At 44.7% G+C, this 21403-nt stretch overlaps 1 protein-coding gene across 11 annotated transcripts in view; it reads right to left on the bottom strand.

Annotated features, from left to right (window-relative positions):
- LOC147606326 (mediator of RNA polymerase II transcription subunit 33A-like) overlaps positions 1–20713 on the bottom strand; it is a 63982-nt gene extending 43269 nt beyond the window's left edge. For 2 of the 11 annotated variants that reach the window (XM_086792205.1, XM_086792201.1), the window contains exons 1-4: positions 20335–20671; positions 11534–11619; positions 11285–11395; positions 8082–8663 (exon numbers count right to left, since the gene is read on the bottom strand). Coding sequence is in view for 4 of the 11 variants with exons in the window: in XM_086792197.1 (XP_086648323.1) it covers positions 11285–11395; positions 20335–20606 (383 nt within the window). In the remaining 7 variants the exon portion in view is untranslated. Of the gene's footprint in view, positions 1–8081; positions 8664–11284; positions 11396–11533; positions 11620–20334 lie in introns of all 11 variants that reach the window. The other 9 variants (XM_086792204.1, XM_086792200.1, XM_086792197.1 and 6 more) reach the window with 7 other exon arrangements.
- Positions 20714–21403: the final 690 nt, after the last annotated feature.

The following is a 21403-nucleotide window of genomic DNA, read 5'->3' on the forward strand; positions in this document are numbered from 1 at the left end:
AAGGGCACCATTGGAAAGAGGAGGCTGAGCCAGACCAAAAAGCTAAAAGGCGCTTTCTCAAAAAGCAACTCTAAGGCCAAAAAGCAAGGTCTTAAAGCCAAAAAAGCAAAGTAGCAAAAGTTAAGTAATATTTTATTAATAAAAGTAAAAAGAGCGAAGGCAAAACAAAAGCATGATGGCTTTTTGGCAAAACGCAAGGCCCTCTCCAAGTATAAAAGAAGCTAGAGCTCTCTTGTTTTGGGCATCAAGCTTGTGGAGAGCAAGGAAACCCTCATCTTCATCCACTCGCCGCCGTTGCTCAGCTCAGCCACTCCAAAGCCGCCGCCCAGCTCAGCCACCCTGGAGCCACTGCCGCTCAGCTCAGTCCGACCGCCGCTCAACTCAACCACTCTAGAGTAGCCGCCGCCCAGCTCAGCCCCCCAAGAGCCACCGCCGCTCAGCTCAGCCACTCCAGAGCCGTCGCCCAACTTTGGAAGCTTTAACTTGGGCACGAAGCTTGGACATGAACATGGAATTTCGGTATATAGCTTGGGCATAACGCTTGGGCATGAAGCATGGAACTTGGATATATAGCTTGGGCATAAAGCTTGGGCATGAAGCATGGAACTTGGATATATAGCTTGGGCATGAAGTTTGGGTATGAAACATGGAACTTAGACATATAGCATGGAACTTGGATATATAGCTTGGGCATGAAGTTTGGGTATGAAACATGGAACTTAGACATTGGACTTGGACTTAGACTTGGATCTCAAGTTGGACTTGGATTTGGACTTGGACTTGGACTTGACTAGGATCTAGACTTGGACTTGGACTTGGACTTGGATTTGGATTCATTGGACTTGGATTCACTGGATTTGGATATTAGATTTGGTACCGGCCCTGTGAGAGATACTTGTGCGTCATCCCCATGGTGTGCTCGACATCACAGATCTCGTGCCTCAATATCGACTTGGATATCCTGCATTGGCATATCTGTTTGTTTTGTATTCATTGATGGTATTGATCCTGGACAACGTGCCTATGGATTGTTCCTAAATAAATTCCTAAAAGGGGGCAAGGCATGTTCCCCGCTCAATGTGGTGTACTGTGCAAGATCCCTATTCCCTTCTCTCTCTCCCCTCTCTCTATATATCTTTATCTATTGGACACATGGTTGGGTTTGTCACTGCCCGCTGAGCTTGGAGGTTCTGCTCATCAAGGCCAAGACAGGGAGATGGTAGTCTCCATCTTGGGGGTGTTGCTTTTTGTCTTCATGCATACTTCTGTCGCGGTACCTCTTTCCCCCTCTTACCTCTATTGTGATAGATGGAGTCCGGAGCATGCATACGCTTGCGCTTGTACAGAGTGGTGTCACATGGAGGACAGGATTGGTGCCCACTTAGCGCGCCTTCTGCCCCGCACTGAGTGTGATTATTCCCCGTCTAAACCCGCGCCCAAGACTCTTCAAGTGAAGCGCAATTCCGCTAGTGCCGCATAGACATTTTATTCCTCCACGAGCATCACCTCTCATAGGGGCGCACCCGCAAATGCGAGAAGATTCTTCCAAGCAGGAGTCACACTTTCTGGTCCCCATCTTTTGGCCCCTCTGGGACGTAGGGAGGGGTGTGTATTTCTAGAAGTAAGTGAGCAGCTGTTGCCAGTAATGTCTGGCTCCGGAGTCATCGTCCTTGAGCGTGCACAGTGGATTACCATTACTATCGGAGAGGATAGCATTGGCTTCCTCAACATTTACGCTCCGAACATTGCTGCAGGTAGAGCTCTCTTTTGGAGCTCAGTACGACAGGCCCTCCCTCAAGCTGATTTTTGGTGCTTGGGTGGTGACTTACATGATAGAGGCAGCAGAGGACAGACTTTGAGGTGGCACGGCCACAGTTTCAGGAGCAAAGTACTCAGCCTGGGAGGAGATGGTTCTTGCCGTCAGCGGACAGGACCCTTGGCATCTTCCAGAGTTTGGTCGTAGCCCGGGGGAGCCTTCGCTTCTCGAGATCGGATAGGAGGAGCACCGGCCCCAACCTCTCTAGACTTGACAGATTTTACGTGGATGAGTGGGCTTGCAGCCGAGGGGGTATGATTGGTATTTTGGCAGGCACTACATTTTCTGACCACGCCCCCGTTATTTTATCCTTAGAGGACCCCTAGAGGCATGACAGTCAGATGAGCTCGAGGATCTCAGACCATAGTGACAGGGGGACGGCGGGACGCCCACGTGGGACGTGGGAACGCCGTCCCGATTAACTGCAGGTGCGGGACGGAGGCGGGACAGCCCAAGGGACGGGATGGACAGGACGAGACAATGGACGGGCGTCCCCGTCCGGGGGGACGGCGGGACGTTGTCAGCCGGGGATGGGGGGACGTCTGCAACGGCGCAACGGCTACAAAAATCTAGCCGTTTTTTTTTCGGGCAACGGCTACTAGCCGTTGGCGGCTAGCCGTTTGAGAGTTTGAGAGAGAGAGAGAGAGAGAGCTGCCATATGCTATATAATGGGCTTATGCTACTCCTCTTCTACTCATTGCTCAAGCCTTCCATGATGTACCTCTAGGCTCTCCACCATCTCCCTCTCCTACTCAAGCTTTCCTCTCCACTATCTCCCTCTCCTACTCCACCACCTTCCTCTCCACCCTCTCCTACTAGACTACTTCAATCTTCCCTCTACCTCTTCTCCTACTCTACCCTCTAAGCTCTCTCCACCCTCTTCTACTAGACTACTTCAATCTTCCCTCTACCTCTTCTCCTACTCTACCCTCTAAGCTCTCTCCACCCTCTTCTACTAGACTACTACTAAGTTACTAACTATTCATGGCATCCTCCTCTCGTGCGGGCGGTAGGAGTAGAACGGATGGGTGGTCATGGTGGGATGAGGTCAACTTCGAGCCTCCTACTCATGCGGGGGGTGCACGTCCATGGACATGCAAGCTTTGCCCATATAAGCGTGTGGGTGGGGCCAATAGGGTGAGGGCCCATTTGTTGCATGAGCCCGGTCATGAGGTGAAATTTTGTGAGCGGGTCACACCGGAGATAAGAAAGGAGCTTCTTGCAAAGCTTGCCGCCCATCAAGCTTTGAATACAAGCCAAAGGGTGCGTGGAGTGGATCCCAACACTTATGTCACTCCAACCCAAACATCAGGTTCTACATCGGGTGGTGGTGCATCTTCATCTACCCCTCTACCACGTCCTCCTCGTGGCACTACTCGTGGCTTCACACAAGCCGCCTTCTCAATGCCGCAACCTAGTCCACCCTCTCTCTCTCGTCGGCAAAGTACTCTTGAGGGGAGTTGGGATCCCAAAAAGAAGGAGGAGGTTGATGCCGCGGTGGCCCGCTTCTTTTTTCATGACCACATTGCTTTTCGTGTGGCACGGTACGTATTTCACTCACATGATTTCAACATCATGTCTCACCAGTCACGATTCACGGGTCACCATTTTGCCATTCTAATTACTTACCCTCTTTTTTTTTGAAATGATAAATAGGTCCGACTACTTCAAAACGATGGTGAAGAAGATTGGCGAGTACGGTCCTCACTACACACCTCCATCCTCCGAAACCTTGCGGACCACTATGCTTGACAAGGAGAAACGCCTTGTTGAGCAAGCGGTGGCAAACACAAAGAGACAATGGACTCGCAATGGAGTCTCTTTGATTGCAGACGGATGGAGTGACACGCGGAAAAGGTCTATCCATGGCCTCACGGGGGGAGATGTACTTTGTCTCCTCACATGATGCTTCAGGGACGGGAAAGAGTACGGATGTACTTGCTGCTGAGTGGAGTAGTGCTGTCGAGATTATCGGCCCCGAATGTGTGATCGGTTTCGTCACGGATGGTGAGGCGACAAATAGGGCAGCGGGAGCTATTCTTGAGAGTATGTATCCTCAAATCACCGTCTCTTTTTGCATGGCACATTGTCTCAATAATCTTTTGAAAGATATTGGAAAATTGTCATGGATTGAATCGGTGATTGATGATGCATGTGCAATTGTGACCTTCATCAACAATCACACATACCTTCGATCCGAGTTTGGGAAGAGGTCCACAAAGGTCCTTCTCAAGTACTCGGACACTCGCTTTGCATACAACTTTCTTATGTTGCATCGCTTGAAGGATTGTCAGGGTGCCGTGCGGCAACTATTCATCAGTGATAAGTTTTGCTCCTCATCTTTTGCACGTACACAGGTAGGGATTTCATGCAAGAAAAAGATCGAAGATGCTGATTTTTGGGAGGACCTCAAGCGCACTGACGCCATGGTGCATCCCATTGTCCACTTGCTCAGGATTGTTGATGCTATGCAGCCATGCATCGGCAAAGTATATGAAGCCATGGACCAGATGATAGAGAGTCTTGAGAAGCTTGAGCCAGACGTAGATAGATATGAGGAGATCCACTCGCTTTGTGTGGCGAGATGAAGCTCATATTCCTCTCCTTTACATGCAGCTGCTTTTATGGTGGACCCAAAATTTCAGGGAAAAGGGCAGGAGGGTGATAAAGAGGTGAGCAACGGTTGGAGACTCATCTTGGATCGCCTCACGCCGGATGCAGAAATCAGGCGCAAAATTAGAGACCAGCTCTCTAATTACAGGGCATTTCAAGGCTCATATGGATGTGCAGATGCTCAGCAGGACAGATTCAAGGTTGGTGCAGCATTATGGTGGGAGGACTTCGGATCAAATGGACCACAGCTACAACAGTTGGCGATCCGGATCTTGAGCCAGTCCATTAGCTCTTCTTGCCTAGAGCAATTATGGTCCTCCTACAGTCACATTTCATCAAAGAAAAGAAATCGGCTTGGGGTGGAAAGAGCTAATGATCTTGTCTTCATTAGCGCAAACTTGCGCATGCTTGGCAAGAGTGCAAGATGCAATGCTGATACTTTTACACAGTGGGAGATGGAACAAGAGGAGGCAGCTACAACTATTGCACAGGAGGGTGGGACAGATGGTTCTCATCATGAGCCTTCATCGGATGACACAACCCCCATCCACACTTCACGCACTCATGATCATGAGGCTAGCACCTCTCTTATTGGGAGCGCAGAGTATGAGAGCGAGTGACTTATATTTTGTATCGCCTAGGCCCCAACATCTTTTGAGTATATCTATTTAATGTTATCAACTTTAAAGTCTTTCTTTTCCGACTTTGCAAGTCTTGACTCTTGACTCTTGCACCTCGTAGCGTAATTTAATTTTAAATGTAATGTGTATCATGATTCATAACTTTTGGAGTTAGAAATCTTGTTGTTATTGATTGATTAATCTTGATTCTTTACTCCTCTAAAATTAACAATTTTGAGTGCCGTCCCCACCCCCCGTTCCCGTTCCCTACCTTTAGCCGTCCTCGTCCCCCGTCCCCCGTCCCCGTCCCCGTCCCCTGGTAACTATGTCTCAGACAACCTCATTCAGGACCCAAAGATTTGAAGCAGGATAGAGCAAATATGGGCGGGATTAAATTTTCTTTCAGGCTCTGTTGCACGTACAGCGGATAAGGGCTTAGGGGAGATTATCTGTTTCTTGTAGGAGGCAACCAAGAGCGGATTAGAGGGTTTCCGGGAGAAGGAGAGGAGTTTGCGAAGGAGTCCTGCCTCTCTACAAAGGGTTCAGGAGAGGTCCCCGGATAGCCAATGGATCAAGAGTCAACTTGCCACCGCCGCTCGCACAGAGATTAGATCCATAGAGAGGAGGGTGGAGTACAGGTATCATGCCAGGGCCTCTTTCTAGACTCAGGCAGGTGATAGAGTCACAGGGGACTTCTTTGAGATAGCCGGCCCCCGTAGTAGGAGAGACGGTATTTGCAAGTTGCATGGCCAAAACGGAGCTATTGTTTCAGAGACCCCCCCCCCCCCAAGGTGAGGACCATTGCCACGAACTTCTTTCGATCCCTCCTCACTGGTGGAAGCACGCGAGAGGCGGCATACAAGGGACGTGTTTCTCCCCTCTCTTCGGTCATTCTCATTGACACCTTTTATTGCTGAGGAGTTCGCAGAGGCAATGACAGCACTTCCCAGGGGAAAATGCCCGGGGGCGGATGGGCTTCCAGTCTCCTTTTGGGACCTCATGAAGGATGGCCTTCATGCTGCCTTCAATGAGATTATGATCACAGGTGCCAAAGGGCTTGATTCACTTGATTCCCAAGGAGGGTGGTGACAGATTGGAGATCTGGTAGTGGAGACCCGTCACTCTTCTAGGGACAACCTATAAGATCCTGGCTAAGGCCATCAGCAGGAGACTACACCCTTTTCTCCAAGACTTGATCCAGGACACTCAGACCGGCTTTGTTCAGGATCGGAGCATTCTGGACAACATCTTCACCTTCTGGGAGGCGACAGCTTCGGCCAGGATGCGGCAGCAAGACCTCATTGTGCTACTCCTATACTCTGAGAAAGCTTATGATAGGGTGGATTGGAGCTTTCTAAAGGGCACTATGAGCCGGATGGGATTCCCCATGGAGTGGATTCGTGGAGTTTCAGGACTTTACTCAGCCTCACACAGCCAGGTTCTCATTCAGAGAGCCCGTGGCACAAATCCCCCTCTCCCACTCGGTTAGATAGGGCTATCCTTTGGCACCTTACCTCTTCCTATTCGTCGTCGAGGCCATGCGCAGTTTTCTCTCCGCCCAGGAGACCGGGCTTCAAGGATTGCGTCTTCCCCTCCGCACACAGGAGGAGCTGCTGGACTCAGAGTTTGCAGATGACACAACAGCTTTCCTTGCAGGAGATGTGGGGAATCTTCAGAGATTTGCGGGGGCGATTGAGGTTTTCTGTCGCGCTTCAAGAGCACAGATCAACTGGCACAAGTCGTGTGGTTTTTGGGTAGGCTCAGCACTTGCCCCAACTTGGTGACCAGTTGAGGATTTTCAGTGGATCCCAAGGGGCACTCCAGTTCAATATCTCGGTTGCCAGGTTGGCATTGATATCTCTCCTGAGCAGCAGCTCGCCCCGCTTCTTCTGAGTATTCGGAAGAAGCTTTTATATTGGAGCTCGGCGAGGCTCTCCCTAGCAGGCAGAGTGGAGGTGGCGAACTAGGTACTACTAGCCACCGTATGGTACATCACTTCGTGTTGGGCCTTTTCTCGGGCATGCACTGGCCAAGTGCAATGATTGATCTGGAACTTCTTATGCGCCGGAAGTGATGGGAGGCCAGCCACGGCCAAGGTGGCATGGCGGGTGATCATTCAGCCATGTAGCAGAGGGGGGCTTGGCCTCATCAATCCAGCTATTCAAAGTTGTGCCCTGCTGGGCAAGCTAATTGTCAAAGGACTCCTTCCCGATAGTGAGCCTTGGAAGGATTTCTTATTGGCCCGGATTTCAGCCCGCACTCCGAGCCTTGGGGACACGTGGCCGTAGAGTACCCGATGGATCTTCACAAAGATGAAAGCCCGTGGTTTTAGCCCTCCATACACATGCCCAAGCCAAACATGCTTCACATGTCCATATGGTTCACTAGGGCACGACCCTTCCATGAAACCATAGATGCTCACCAGAGTTTCCCCTTTCCTCGAGCCTTTACTCACTAGGGTCACCAACCCTTCCATGAGTCCTGATACTCACCACAGTCACCAACTCTTCCATGAGTCCAGATACTAACTAACTAGAATCACCAACTCTTACACGAGTCCACAGGATCACTAACCCTTCCATGAGTTCATGAAATACTCACTGGACAGAGTCACCAACTCTTCCATGATCCCATGAATTCACATAGTCAGTAATTAGAGTCACCAACTCTTCAAACTGATTAGAGTCACCAACTCTTTCATACTCACTCGACAGAGTCCCAACTCTTCCATTAGTTTAGATTCTCACTGGACAGAGTCACCAACTCTTCCATGAGTTCATATAAGAATAAATCACAAGCATAGAGATCCTGGTTCTCCAAAAACATGTCTGCGATAGATAAGTTTTACAAGCATTTTGACCGATAATAGAAATCCATAGAAAAATCCTTGATCCATACCATATCCATAAATCCACTGCATCCCGAATAAAAGGGAGCCAAAAACATACTCCATCCCCGTAAAGGGAGTGATAGAGCTATATATAAATCCCAAGAATCACTGAGGAAATGATAACCATATAGATGTACCATACCATCATATATGTATAAATCCTCGAGCAAAAATATGCCGAAGACATAGTCTATAGTCGTTGAACATATCCGCATGAAAAACCATATAAACCAAGCTTTTCAACCATTAGCAGTGTTTACCTGAAACAATTCAAGGCAAAAGACACACAATTCTCCTTGTACGGGAATACAAGGGTTAAGTGTCCAAAAACACTTACAATAAATTGCAAAAAGCATGAACTTTGCAACACTCAAAGTATACTTAACTTTTCTTTGCCAAGTTCGTCAAAAAGCCAAAAGAAATATCTCCTCAGCATGCGTATAAGATATCTTGTATAGCTCCATATATCTTGCTTGTAAACTTGATTTATAATCCAGAATAATCCATATGGAAAAATGGGCAAAAAAAAACAGATCCATACTCCGAAGATAAATTCTGTAAATCCATAAATCCTTAGACCAAGCTGTCTACCGCTCATGCTCTTGACACGTGACTGCTTTCATAAGCTCAATAGCAAAATTGTTGATCGTTGTAGTCCCCACTTCTGATCTTTTCTCTTTCTCATTGTTGGAAGGAAGCCTATGCTTCCGAGAAAACCTATGCTCTAATACCATTGTAACTGAAGTTAGGGATCCAGAACAATAGACAGACACTTCAAATACTACACAGAGCTTTGAAACACAGCAGAAGAACCATAAACAATATAAAAAAGACCGCACTGAGCCGGAACATCAACCCCCCATAGGAATTTCTTTATTCAGATAGAAGCTTTTACAAGGGGTGCAGACTTGCACCGGATTTTCCACAAAGCATCAGCAAAACTCTTTCCCATATCTCTATCTAGAGCCAAGATACAAACAGCACCAAAAGCTGTCAAAAACTGTCTCAAAACAGTCCACAAATCAGCCCCAAATCTGCCCAAAACAAGGTCATGACTGTGAGAGTGAAGAACACCAGCTGTAGCCACATGTGTGGTTGACTGTACAAACATTGTTCTGCTGCTGTACGGCAGCTTCTATACTGTGTTTTTCTGTGCGCATCCAGTCGAGGAGGACAAAAACATCTCTGATGCAGTCAACCAGCCCACATACGATAGCAAAAACGAGAGAGAGAGAGAGAGAGAGAGAGAGCTTAGTCGCCTGCTGCTGCTGTGTACAGCCAGCGCACAGAGGAGAGAGAACTGTACGGCTAGCACCTGGAGAGAGAGAGAGAGAGAGAGAGAGAGAGAGAGAGAGAGCGAGAGTTGTACGGCCAGCGCTGAGAGGGAGAAGGGGCAGTGGACCAGATTGGTGCATGCGCATATTGATAAAAACAGACCTACCTGCCTGCTTTTTAATAGAATCGAACAGCTCTTATTTTGGATGTGCTTTTCCTTTTTGCCAAAAGTGGCTGAGTATGCCCAAAATATCCACTTTATGCTTTTCCCAGATTGTTGCCCAAGTTTGTGCTAGGCACCTCCTCCTATCCAGGGATCCATGCCCAAAATAATAATAAGTCCGGCCAAACTTTAATGATATGTGAACCTGTTGACTTATAAACCTTATAAGCCACATTAATAAATAAAATCCCATGTTGCTCATGCTTTGTAGCCATCTTTCACGCCAAACTTTGGAAGTAAATGCTTCAGCTTTCTTCTATGGAAAATCCCCGTTCTCACCTTGGTTCTATTCTGTCCCCAAAACACTGATGAAGACTGGTGAAGGTACCAAATGGTGACAGCTATCACCTCATTGGCCGTCAAAATCAAGACTTATCACCATGACCCCCTATAAACCTCTACTTAAAAATTTTTCTAGCTCATTACCTAGTAAAAATTTTCTTGTCCAATATTTACACTATCATTGCCCTATAAATTTATAAAAATAACTATTATTATCTATTTGTTAGCCTAAAAGTAAGAATTGTTATCATGGCACTTTATAATGCTCAGCTTTAGATTTTTTCTAGCTTGTTTCTCAGTAAAAATTCTCTCGAGTCCAATTTTTTCAACATAAGTGTCTTGCAAAAATAAAAATATAAGCACAACTTATTTTACATTTTGACAAATCCAAATCTTTAAATAGAATTGCCTAGCACTGAACACATACAATAGGCAAGCGATTAGAACAGCACTCAATGTACAGAGATAAAATGGGTGGCTAGAGTACTTCACTTTGCATCTTATGATCATTGAAATTTGTGGTGTAAGTGCACCATGGATATGCAGTAGCTGTGGGTAAAATCATGAGAGCATGACTAGTAGGCCATATCTGTTGCTCCAATCACACTTTAGGTCTCTAGTGGAGTAGAGATTCATCTATGATCTTTTTTTTTGTAAGAGAGACAGAGAGGAATTCAACTATAATCTTAAATTTACTTTGTTAATAAAAAAAAGAGCATGAACAGCTCGTAAAAAGATGACAAGCTAGAAAAAGCTTGAGATAATGCTTGCTCATGTCTGCAACACTCTAGAAGACTTGGAAGCTTGCTGGACACTCCTTGGGCTGTACATTATATTCAGCTTTGCCCTACCGCTTGAGGCTTGACACCTTCCTTTGAATTTGGAGACCTGGCCCCTTCATCATGCAAGGGGACGACAGCGTAGCTTGGCATTACAGGCATCCAATGTGGCTTTCCCCCCTCCCCCTCCGACATAGCCTCCTTTGATGGCAGCCAGCCAAGGACGGAGCCCCCCTTATGCTACATTGTATTTTTTACTCCCTGGAAGGGTATGGATGTTTCTTTTTCTGATCCTTTTCTTTGGGGTGGGGGGCGGGGAGCAAAAAAGAACCATCGTTATAGGCTAGCTGCTACCTTGGACAAAGACAACCCAAATAGAAACAGACTGATGCTCGCATCACAAGCATGCTATAGGTGAGTTGATTTGAGCCCAACCTCAAATTAAGGACAAAAACTCAAGTCTTGTTTCAGTGTGGGCGAGTGTTCTCATAGTTTAGACAGTTTAGAATGCTGATTAGACAGTTTAGAATGTTGTAATTTGCACAGGTGTGCAAACAAGAAGTCTAATTTTTGTTTGATAAGGTTCATTCACACATACACATAGCAAGCATTGCAAATTACAACATTCTAAACTGTCTAATCAGCATTCTTGCTCTAGAATCTTCATCTAGCTCTTGTATCCTTTAAAATGTCAGTACACCTTGCAACCCCACCCCACCCCACCCCAGAAGGGAAAAAAACCATATCTGACAAAATAGTCAACAAGAATTCCATTGAATCACTTACATGTCACAACAAGGCATGGCCTTTGTGGAGCCAAGACAAAAGATATAAGTGCCTGCGAGCTCCAAGTACACTGAGTACAACTCCGGACAGGAGAGCCGGGCTTGCAAAACCCTAAAAGCCAAAAAAAATAATCTTTTAGTTCATACGTTTCCCTCACTTGATTGTTTCATTTACATTGCGTCAAACCAATTAGACTTAAAATAAGAACATGCCATAAACGAACAGAGCTTAGGGAGACATGAGCAAAACCTCTTCAAATAATTAACTTGATATAGCCTTCAAAATGCACATACTTTGCCTTCACAGCTAACAAGGGCATAAGCAAAAATCACAATCTGTTTTGGTCAACAATTGCAGGGTGTTTGGAATAATGATAAAGAATGTGTATGCGTACATAGAAGAAAATGTTTATCAAGCAGATAAAATTCCAGAACATCGAGAGAGCAAAACAAAACCACCATTGAATTATTTGCATATTGTTACATGCTAATATGGGAGCGTGCTGTTTATGTGCTGAAATTAATGCTAGCTTACGCTAAAACTGAACATGCATAGAGAGCAGGGAAGAGAGATTCACATTATCTATTATACATTAACCAGAATGAATATTTAGAATGATTCCTTATATCTCGACTAGATTAAGACCCTTGAATGCTTTAAGCTATTGATGAATGCTACTAACTTTACTTGCTGCTCCAAAGTAGTTGTGCGCACAGCTGAAACCTACTGTGTCGGGCTACTAAATGTTGATCTAGAGCTGAGGCTTGCATATCTATTTTTGAATGACTTATGTATGACCCTAGCCCTACTTTTTTTTATAGGCACATAACGGCTTAAGTCGAGCCAGCCCAAAAATTATGTCATAAATCACTTAATGTGTTCAAACTAGGCTAAGAAATGCCCAGCCCTTTGCTCCGCAAATACTCATAATTGGCAAGATAATGTCCACATGGCACCCAGTTAATTGGTGCACGTGGCGTCCTCTCTTGCTACTTGGGAACCTAATTAATTCCACTTTTCTCCATCTCCACCTAGATCATCAACTCCCTGCTTGTTTTTTCTTTCAATCTTCTATCAAGTACTAGAATGACATAACATGACGTGATGGCAAACGACACAACATGCCCCATCGTCTCAACAATGTTACTACGTGTGAATGCTGACTACGTGTGACTTCAGCATTCAGCTTCCAAAAACATGACCAATACCTTTGTGGACACATCTCCTCCTTGAGATCAAATTGTAGGAACTTCATTACATCTTCCGGCTTTACTGTCATTGCTGACTCAGTTTGATAGGTCTTTGTGACCTTCCTTCGTGGAAACACTTGTCTCAAGATTATCTCTTTGCTTGTCACTATGTGTTAATTTCTTACAGGTCGTGAAGGTACAAAAGGCAGCCGACTGCAGTAAAGGTAACCGACCAACAGCATTCACCCATATATAAGCAATCACATCACTTCAACATGGGGCATCTGGATCTTCTCCGCATTTTCCTTCCTAGGAGACAAGGGGATACAATTCAACATACAGTCAGCATCATATCTCATCTTCTCTTCAGCGTTTTCCTTCCTGGACCACCCTTGGAATGTTGGCTTCCCTCTATGTGTCTTATCTCTTAAGCATCATCAAGTGAAGTTTAGCTTAGCCTAAGGTTGTGATTACTACGATCTATCCCCACATGTCACAATTAATATCCTTATTATCTTCTTTGTGAGTTGTGTTTGAACGGGAGTTAGTTATGTGTTAATTAACATCCTAATAATTTTCATTGTAAAGTTGTTTAGTTGGAGCTAACTGTGTGTTAGTGTCCTCATGATTACCCACATTGCCTTCTTTGTGAAGAGTATTATGTGTGGAGCTAATTGTGTGTTGGCATCCATATTACCACGAGTTTATGTGAGGACGTAGCTCTAATCTCTTCTCATTAAGTGATACCATTAAGAGGGCATTCTATGTTGCTCAACTCTCTAATACTATGTGGATTGTATCATTCAGAGGAATAATCTTCTTTTGATCTTCTCTATTCTATTCTTTCTACCTATCATATCTAAGTGTAGTGTCTCTTTAACCTTGGGGAGGTCGAGGGAGATGTTGCTACAATAGATTATGAGTATGTCAACAAGAGGGAGAGAATAGGGTGTGAAGTGTTGAGAAAAAGAGGGAGTATTCCTTTCCTTATTATATGCTACTTCTCTTCCTTATGGAATTCTCTTCTTGTGAATACTTGTCTAGTTGAGCTATATACTACAAAAGCTCATCTTAATTGGGAGATGTGTGATACATAGGCTTATCTTGTGATTATCTATGTGTAGTGTTTTCTTGTAAATCCATTGACTGACACTCTGGAGAATTGAGAGATGTTTCTTGTGAAGCCATAGGGTCAATCTAGTGAGAGAGGAAAGGAGGGAGAAATTTGTTTGAGTGATTATATGTGAGGCATTCAACAATGAGAGAGTTTCTCATTATTAACAAAGAGGGAAAGAGAGAGCTCCTTCGCAACAAAGAGGGAAAGAGAAAGAGAGAATGCTTCTTTGCAACAGAGAGGGAGAGAGAGAGCTTCTTCGCAACTAAGAGAGAGAGAGAGAGAGAGAGAGAGAGAGAGAAGACGGTGGAGATTTTCAAGAACTTCTAATCTCCGAAGCACTCTGCTGGGTTCCGACTGGTCATCTGGATCCTTTTGCTTCTGCTGGGGCCACAAGAAGGTGCTGGAGGCACGTCTGAAAGCAACTGTTGATCGTGTGTATAGTGCCCAACACAAAGACGGTGTGCTCTGGTTGGCCGTGGCCAACGAAGTGCTAAGCGTGGTGGCCGTCAAGAGGCAGTGCTAAGCGAGGTGGCTATCAAGAGGCTGCAATAAGCTGACTGTCAAGCGCTCTGCCTAGTGGAGGCGGTAGTAAGTGTGGAGGCTGCAACAAGCTGATTGTCAAGGCAGTCGAGGAGGCGGTGGTGAGCGTGGTAGCCGTCCGCAATTCGTCGACGACTGACAAGGAGGCAGTGGAGCTGACCAGGGAGGCAGCAGCGTCAGAGCTAAGAAGGGAGACGCATCTTAGTTACTCACTGTAACGATGAATAGCTGACGTGACAGAGGCGCATCTTAGTTACTCACTACGATGAATAGCTAGCGTGTCAGTGCGACGACCGACAGGGTCGATGTTGAGCTGGATCTCAACGGAGGGAGACACATCTTAGTTACTCACTGTGAATAGCTGGCGTGTCAGAGGCGCATCTTAGTTACTCACTGAACAATGAATAACTGGCGTGTCAGTGTGTCGGCCACCGGCAGGGTCGTTGCTGAGCTAGATCTCAGCAGCAGGCGCCGACTAACAGGGTGGCAGTGGAGCTGAGCAGGGAGGCAACAGCGTCAAAGATGAGAAGGACGACACATCTTCGTCACTCACTGTAACGCTGAATAGCTGGCGTGTCAGAGGCGCATCTTAGATACTCACTGAATGATGAATAGCTAGTGTGTCAGTGATGCTTGATCAAGAGGGAGTGATAGAATCTAGGTGATCTAACATCCATTGTGTACGAGTGTGCACATTGGGGACAACTTATTAGAGCCTAAGATAAAATAATAGACATGAAGTCTAAGGTTATTCTCTTGTGTAAGTGGCCAATTACTAAAGGGAAAAGTAAAGCTTAGATGAATCTAGATAAGGGATAGGTGGCAAGTCCTTGACATCATTGCTTAGGTCATTGGGAGGGCTCTTGGAGCCTATATAACTTATACCTTTCTTTGTGAACAATAAGCAAGTTTGATAGGTCTTTGTGACCTTCCTTTGTGAAAACACTTGTCCCAAGCTTATCTCTTTGCTTGTCACTATGTGCTAATTTCTTGCTTCACTTCTAGCTTTGTGCTAGTTATATCTTAATCTTCTTTGATTATGTTAACTAGAATAGCATTAATCTTTAAGGTTAGGATGAAGCTTTGTGCTTATGGTGATTAGGGTTTCACTCTCTAGTAAATCCTTAATATTCCAATAAACTTTTTCTAGATTTGCCAACAAATCTTGGTGCCTTCTATCGAGACATAGACTTGCCTAGACTCTCCCTAGCACCTATGGAAAAAAAGCTAAACTACATGCATGACTCCTCAAATCATAACTAGGCTCTGATACCAATGTTACATGCGCAATGCATGGAAATATTGGCCTTTCTTTGAGCCTCTCAGTCCCCTCAAGGTGTACGTTATGCTCTAATGCCAATGTTACATGCCAAATGCATGGATATTGGTCTAGTTTAACTACCTCGGGATAGATTTCATGCTTTGATACCAATGTTACATGCTATATAGAAGCCTGTTGATTATGTACTGCAATTATGCACAAATTAAACATGCACAAAGAGGAGGAAAGATTCAACTAATTTATTGTATATTAACTAAATGATTGAATATTTACAAAGATTGCTCAATTATTGACTAGATCTGGACTCTTCAATGATGTGCATTAAGCTATTGATGCATGCTACTAACTTTATTGTTGCTTCAAAGCTACACAGGGCTGAAACCTAATGTGGCCCGCAATTGCTCACTGCTGATCCAGGGTGCAACTTACATATCCAGTTGTACATGATTAATTAATGACCCTAGCCTTGCTTATATAAGCACGTAGCTGCTCCAATCGGCCAGCCTTTTGAAAGCCCAAAAATTATGTCACAAAATAATGTGTGCATATGGGGCTAAAAAGGTGAATATCACTTAGCCCCTTGGCCACGCTGGTTTACACATGCTTAGGATGCCCAAAACTTGTCCAAAATTGCCCATAATTAGGCTGATAATGTCCACGTGCCAAATTGTTTCGCGTGACACATATGATTGACCTTAAGCACTTATGCTAATCTGGACTAAATTAGATATGATCTCTCATGCTAGCAATCAATTCCACATGTATAGGAAGTAAAACTAAAGAGCATATGCCAATGAGGTGATAGCTCAGGTGGTGAAGGTATTTGTCTAGGACCAAGAGGTCCTGGGTTCAAAACCCCACTTGGTGATTCCTTGGTTGCATCGCCACGGCAGATAATTAAGCGCCTACGGGTAGTGGAAAATCAAAAACTACAAGAGGAAAGCCAGTCGGGAAAAAAAAAGCTAAAGAGCATATGCAATCGAGGCTTTTTCAATTCAGCTTAAATGACAATGAAAACAACCAAAAATGCAAAAAATGTGTGCTGAATATGTCATATGCAAGAATGAGAAAATTTTAGATGTGATTAATTAGGTGCACAAACTAAAAAGGCACAAAGAGAAGGAAAGAGAATCACCTATTCCACTGTATATCAACCAAATGAATGAAAATTTGTTATGATTCATGAATGCTATGCGTTAACCTACTGATAAATGCTATTGACTGTAATTGCTACTCCAAAGCTATACATGGCTGAAACCTGTTGTGTTGTGGCTGCCACTTGCTAATCTAGGCTTTCCTCTACTGAACGGACTTTCCCTTCAATTTTGTGACCGAATGCTCAAATCTAACCCTCCAATCAGCCAACCTTTTGCAAGCTCAAAAATTATGTCATAAAAGTCACTTGATGCTTTCATACTAAGCTGAAAAGATCCTGAATCCTTCTCGCCTTGACCAAGCTGGTTTGTACATTCTTAGGCTACCCACAACTGGTCCAAATTGTCCTTAAACTACTAAATTATATCCACATGCCACCAATTTGATTTGTACATGTGGCATCCCCTCCTACTAAACCTGGCGGATTGAGGAACCTAATTCACCTTTTCTCCACCTCCACCTCGATCACCCACTACCTGCTTGTTGGCAATCTTTTGTCGGATTCTAGAATCATTCTTTGTGACGTCAAAAGACATAACATCCCAATCATCACAAAACTTACTCTAATCTAGTCACTAAAGCATGTAGCTCCATGTTCCATAAATTGGACAACACGGGGGGAACATCTCCCTGTCTTCAACCTCTTCTTCCAACCGAGAATCCTGCTTTGTTAACTCCACTAGTATTGCTGACATAGAAAAAACCTCTAGACTCACTTCAACTGCCACTAAAGTGAACTTGTGAAACCAGATTATTCTGGGCTGGAGACAAGTTCTTGCCCTTGTGTTGACCCTCTAGAATCAACCAATAAAATCTCTTAGTTGACTTCAATCTGTCGCATCCAAACTATCCCATGCATGTGACTAGTATCCCTATAAACTTGGCCTTCCATTGACTCAAACTCCAGGACAACTTTAGGTCCTTGAAGCTCTCCAACTATCGAGGAAACTCCCTCCTGTTGAGTTTCGACTCTTGGTGAACTCACCACCCTTGTACCTTTGTCAACTTTGTTTGCATTGCCAAAGTTTTCATCTCGCTTTCTTTTCATACTCTACATCCAAGAGATATGAGCTTGCTCCCAAATCTCTAATGTTTTCTAGAAAGGCCTTAAAGGCTACCATGAAGAGTTTGCAAACTTCCCCCAAAAGAGAGAAAACAACATTTGCTATCTATTGTCTAGACCTAGACTTTGCCTAGACTTATCCTAGCACCTATGCATAGAGAACCTAAGCTACTGTATGCATGACTTCCTAGTAAAGACCTATGCTATGATGCCAAGGTACATGCTACACACAAGCATGTTAATTAGATGCAAAACTGAAAATGCACAAAGAGAAGGGAAGAGATTTACCTGATCTATTGTATATTAACTGAATGAATGATGTTTGTTCAAATCTTGACTCATACATGTGCGTTAACTACTAATGCATGTTACTCACTATACTTGCTGCTCCAAAGCTATATATAGAGCCAAAACCTGCTGTTTTGTGGTTCCCAACTGCTGATCCAAGCTTTACTCTGCACACAAGGACTTCGCACTACGAATTTGTGATTGAATACTCAGATCTTACTCTAGCCATGATTGCTCCGGTCAGCCAATCATTTGCAAGCCCAAAAATTACGTGATAAAAGTCAATGCATTCATACTAGGTTAAAAAGGTGCCTAATTCCTTGGCCCCTTAGCCAAGTTATTTTACAAATGCCCAAAATTAGTCCAAATTTCCTTCACCCCACCTCGTACTTGCACTGACAATGTCAGTTCTCCTCTTCTTAGTCCTACAATCTTGAGGTTAATAATCCAGAGCCAAGTCTGTCAGATTTGACAATTCTCCCATAGCAAGAGGAAGGATTCTCCCATAGCAAGAGGAAGGATTCCCATTAGGTTTTAATTGATTTGACAATTCTCTTATAGCAAGAGGAAGGATTCCCATTAGGCTTTAATTGATAAGGTACAGTTGGACAACTCGTCTGCCCGTGACGTCGCACACTATCCCGAGCCATGGGCTCTTGCAAGGGTCGGTTGTTGCCGTGTCCCATGATGAAGACCACGCAGTGCGCAAAGCCATGTGTGCATTCACGTCTTGCTGGTCCGTGACTACTGCGGAGAAGGAGAAACATAAGAGATAAGAGTTGAGGTGCATAGAGGCACCGCCATATCTGCAAAAGACCACCTTTCTTTTTGTTTTTACCCAGTCAAACATCACTCTCATAGCTTCGAGCTTGCAAGACATAAGACATGTATGTGTGTACACGTGTGAGAGAGAGTGTGTGAGAGAGACGGAGTGAGAGGGAGAGTGTGAGAGAGGCAGGGTTGACGGGAGGGCGAGGGAGGGAGAGGTTGGCGCGCGTGTGTGTGTGTGTGTCACCTTGCACAGAGGAGAGGGGGTGACGAGAGGGCGAGAGAACGAGTGGAATGCCTGCTACGAGGGGCTAGAGAAGGCGGGTGAGGGAGAGGGAGAGGTGTAACGAGTTGGCAAAGAGAGGCTACGAGGAAGCGAGAGAAGGGGGGGCCCGGGGGGGTGTGGTGTCCGTCCCTGCTAAGAGGAAAGGGGGGTTTAAATAAGAGAGGAAGGTGCTGGGGTGTGAGAGAGTGAGAGAGAAGTCCATGGCGAGGCTGGTCGATGGAGAAGACCACAAGCAGCAGGTGTGGCCGGCGTCGACATGCAAGGGGAGGTCCAACCAGCGCTGACGTGCAAGGGGATCGAGTTGTGGGCCAGCGTGAAGAAGAATGGGGGGTGGTCGTCAAAGCATATATATATATATATATATATATATATATATATATATATATATACATATGTATGTGTGTATGTATATCTGTGTGTGGGAGGTTCACACGCGCAAGCTACAAAATCAAGGATTTTACAAGAATCCTTGCTAATCTCAATGCTTGCACCAGGGTTTATAAACTCTGCCTCACAAGAGGCACACCCACTCTCCTCAATGCTGCACTTGAAGCCAAATTCTTAGAAGATTTGGTTGTAGAGAGTATCCAGGTTGTTTCTCTAGCTTGTTCAGAAACTCACATCCACAACTGCAGCAACCTCACCAAGCTCACTAATGATCGGCTGATCCCCTTGCAAAATCTATTCTCTCTCCACATGTCTCAAATTGTGGCCATCTTACAAGCTTCCCTAGCTAGCTCTGCAGTTCTTTGCTCTCTTTAACACTGAAAGGCTTCACAGAATCAAACGTTGCATCCTCTCCACATTCACGGTCTAGCAAAAGCTACGAGCTAATAGAGTGCTGTATTGGCTATGCGCCTCTCTCTAATAGCAATATGCATTAACTCCCCTCCGAACTCTTCCCAACCTGAAGGGACTCCGAGTGCAAGAACGTAGCACTGTAGCCTCAATGAACCCCTACGTCAAGTTGTTGTGTGGGTTGCAGTATATTTGTATATAAATTGCTATGAAGATGCAAGAACTATCCTCCGAAGTCTAGTACTTAGCATAGTGAATTGATGAACGTGATTTTATATATTCCTTCCTTGGACATTCATTTTTCTTCTCGAAAGTCACTTTTTATAGACATTGTTATATAGTGATTTCTTTGCATATTGATCTATATAGCAATGTTTCTTTATGTAGATTAATATATAGCGATTTGTTGATTTACTATGTAGCACTGTTATGAATTTGCTGTTTAGTAAGTAACTTACTAAATACAATCGAGGATCTTACTAGATAAGTTCATTCTATGTAGCAAATTGCAGAAATGAAGATAATGATAATGATTTCTTAAAGAAAGAAGAAATCTGAGCTACCTGGGAGTAAGCAATCCAAGAACGTGGAAGGAGGAGACGAGGTGTGAAGCCATGGCGTGGTGGAGGTACGTAGAGAGGGTGGAGAGGGGGGCCAAGCTGAAGACGCACGTGACCAGGGTCTGGCCGAGCTGGAGGCTGGGGATGTCCATGGCGGCATCCTGGAGGCACCTGGCCACGTCCACTGCCCACAGGAGGGGTGAGTCACCCCGATCCAGCGCGGCTCTGCTGATCTCCACGACCTTCTGCATCGTCGGGCTAGCCTCCGCGTCCATATGGCAGTCTCCCACCTGAACTCTGCGTTTTCGCGTCAAAATGTTCACAAAGTCACGGGAGCGAGAAGCTTTTCTTCCTTATCCCTATCTTTATCTCTATATCTCTAGGAAGAGTTTCACAAAGCTGTCACTTAGAGAGAGATTTTTAGGAAGAGTTTTACAAAACTGCCACTTGACAAGAATTTGGAAATTGGAGGAGAAGGTTTAGATAGAATTTGATTTTGGAAGCACCAAGAGTTCCCAACTAGTATTAGTGCCAGCAAAAGTTGGCACTAACTAATATGGGTAACTTAAGCTTCAAACCTTAGGTTAGATTCAAACTAAAAATATTACTAAAGAATTTATTTAAAAACTTACCAAGATCTTTTAATTTATCACTGGTTTCAGACATCAAGTATGTTGTCTTCCCTTTTTAGAGGTGCATCCACAAATCAGAATAGACATGAAAACAAGCAAACAAGCATTTTAAAAAAGAAAAATTAAATACATATATGCAACATGCAAGAACCCAAATAGTGCAATATACCATATAGTATGCATGAGTCACATGCAATGACAAAAACAGAAGCAACAAACAGGGTGCATAAAAAATTCAACATTAACCTAAATTACGTGCTTTTCTTTCGAGAACCCTTAAAGATGATTCGGTGTGTACCTCTGGACCTACTTTTGTACTACCACATGCAGCATCTACCAGCCAATGCAGTGGAGCATGAGCATGCAAAGCAACAGTCGTACAACTAGACGACCTTGTATAGCATCAGAAAGATCACAAGCCCATACTATGGCCGCTGTGA

This window comes from Cibotium barometz, chromosome 57, assembly GCF_041138505.1.
Source record: "Cibotium barometz isolate CiBa-2024 chromosome 57, ASM4113850v1, whole genome shotgun sequence".
NCBI lineage: Eukaryota > Viridiplantae > Streptophyta > Polypodiopsida > Cyatheales > Cibotiaceae > Cibotium > Cibotium barometz.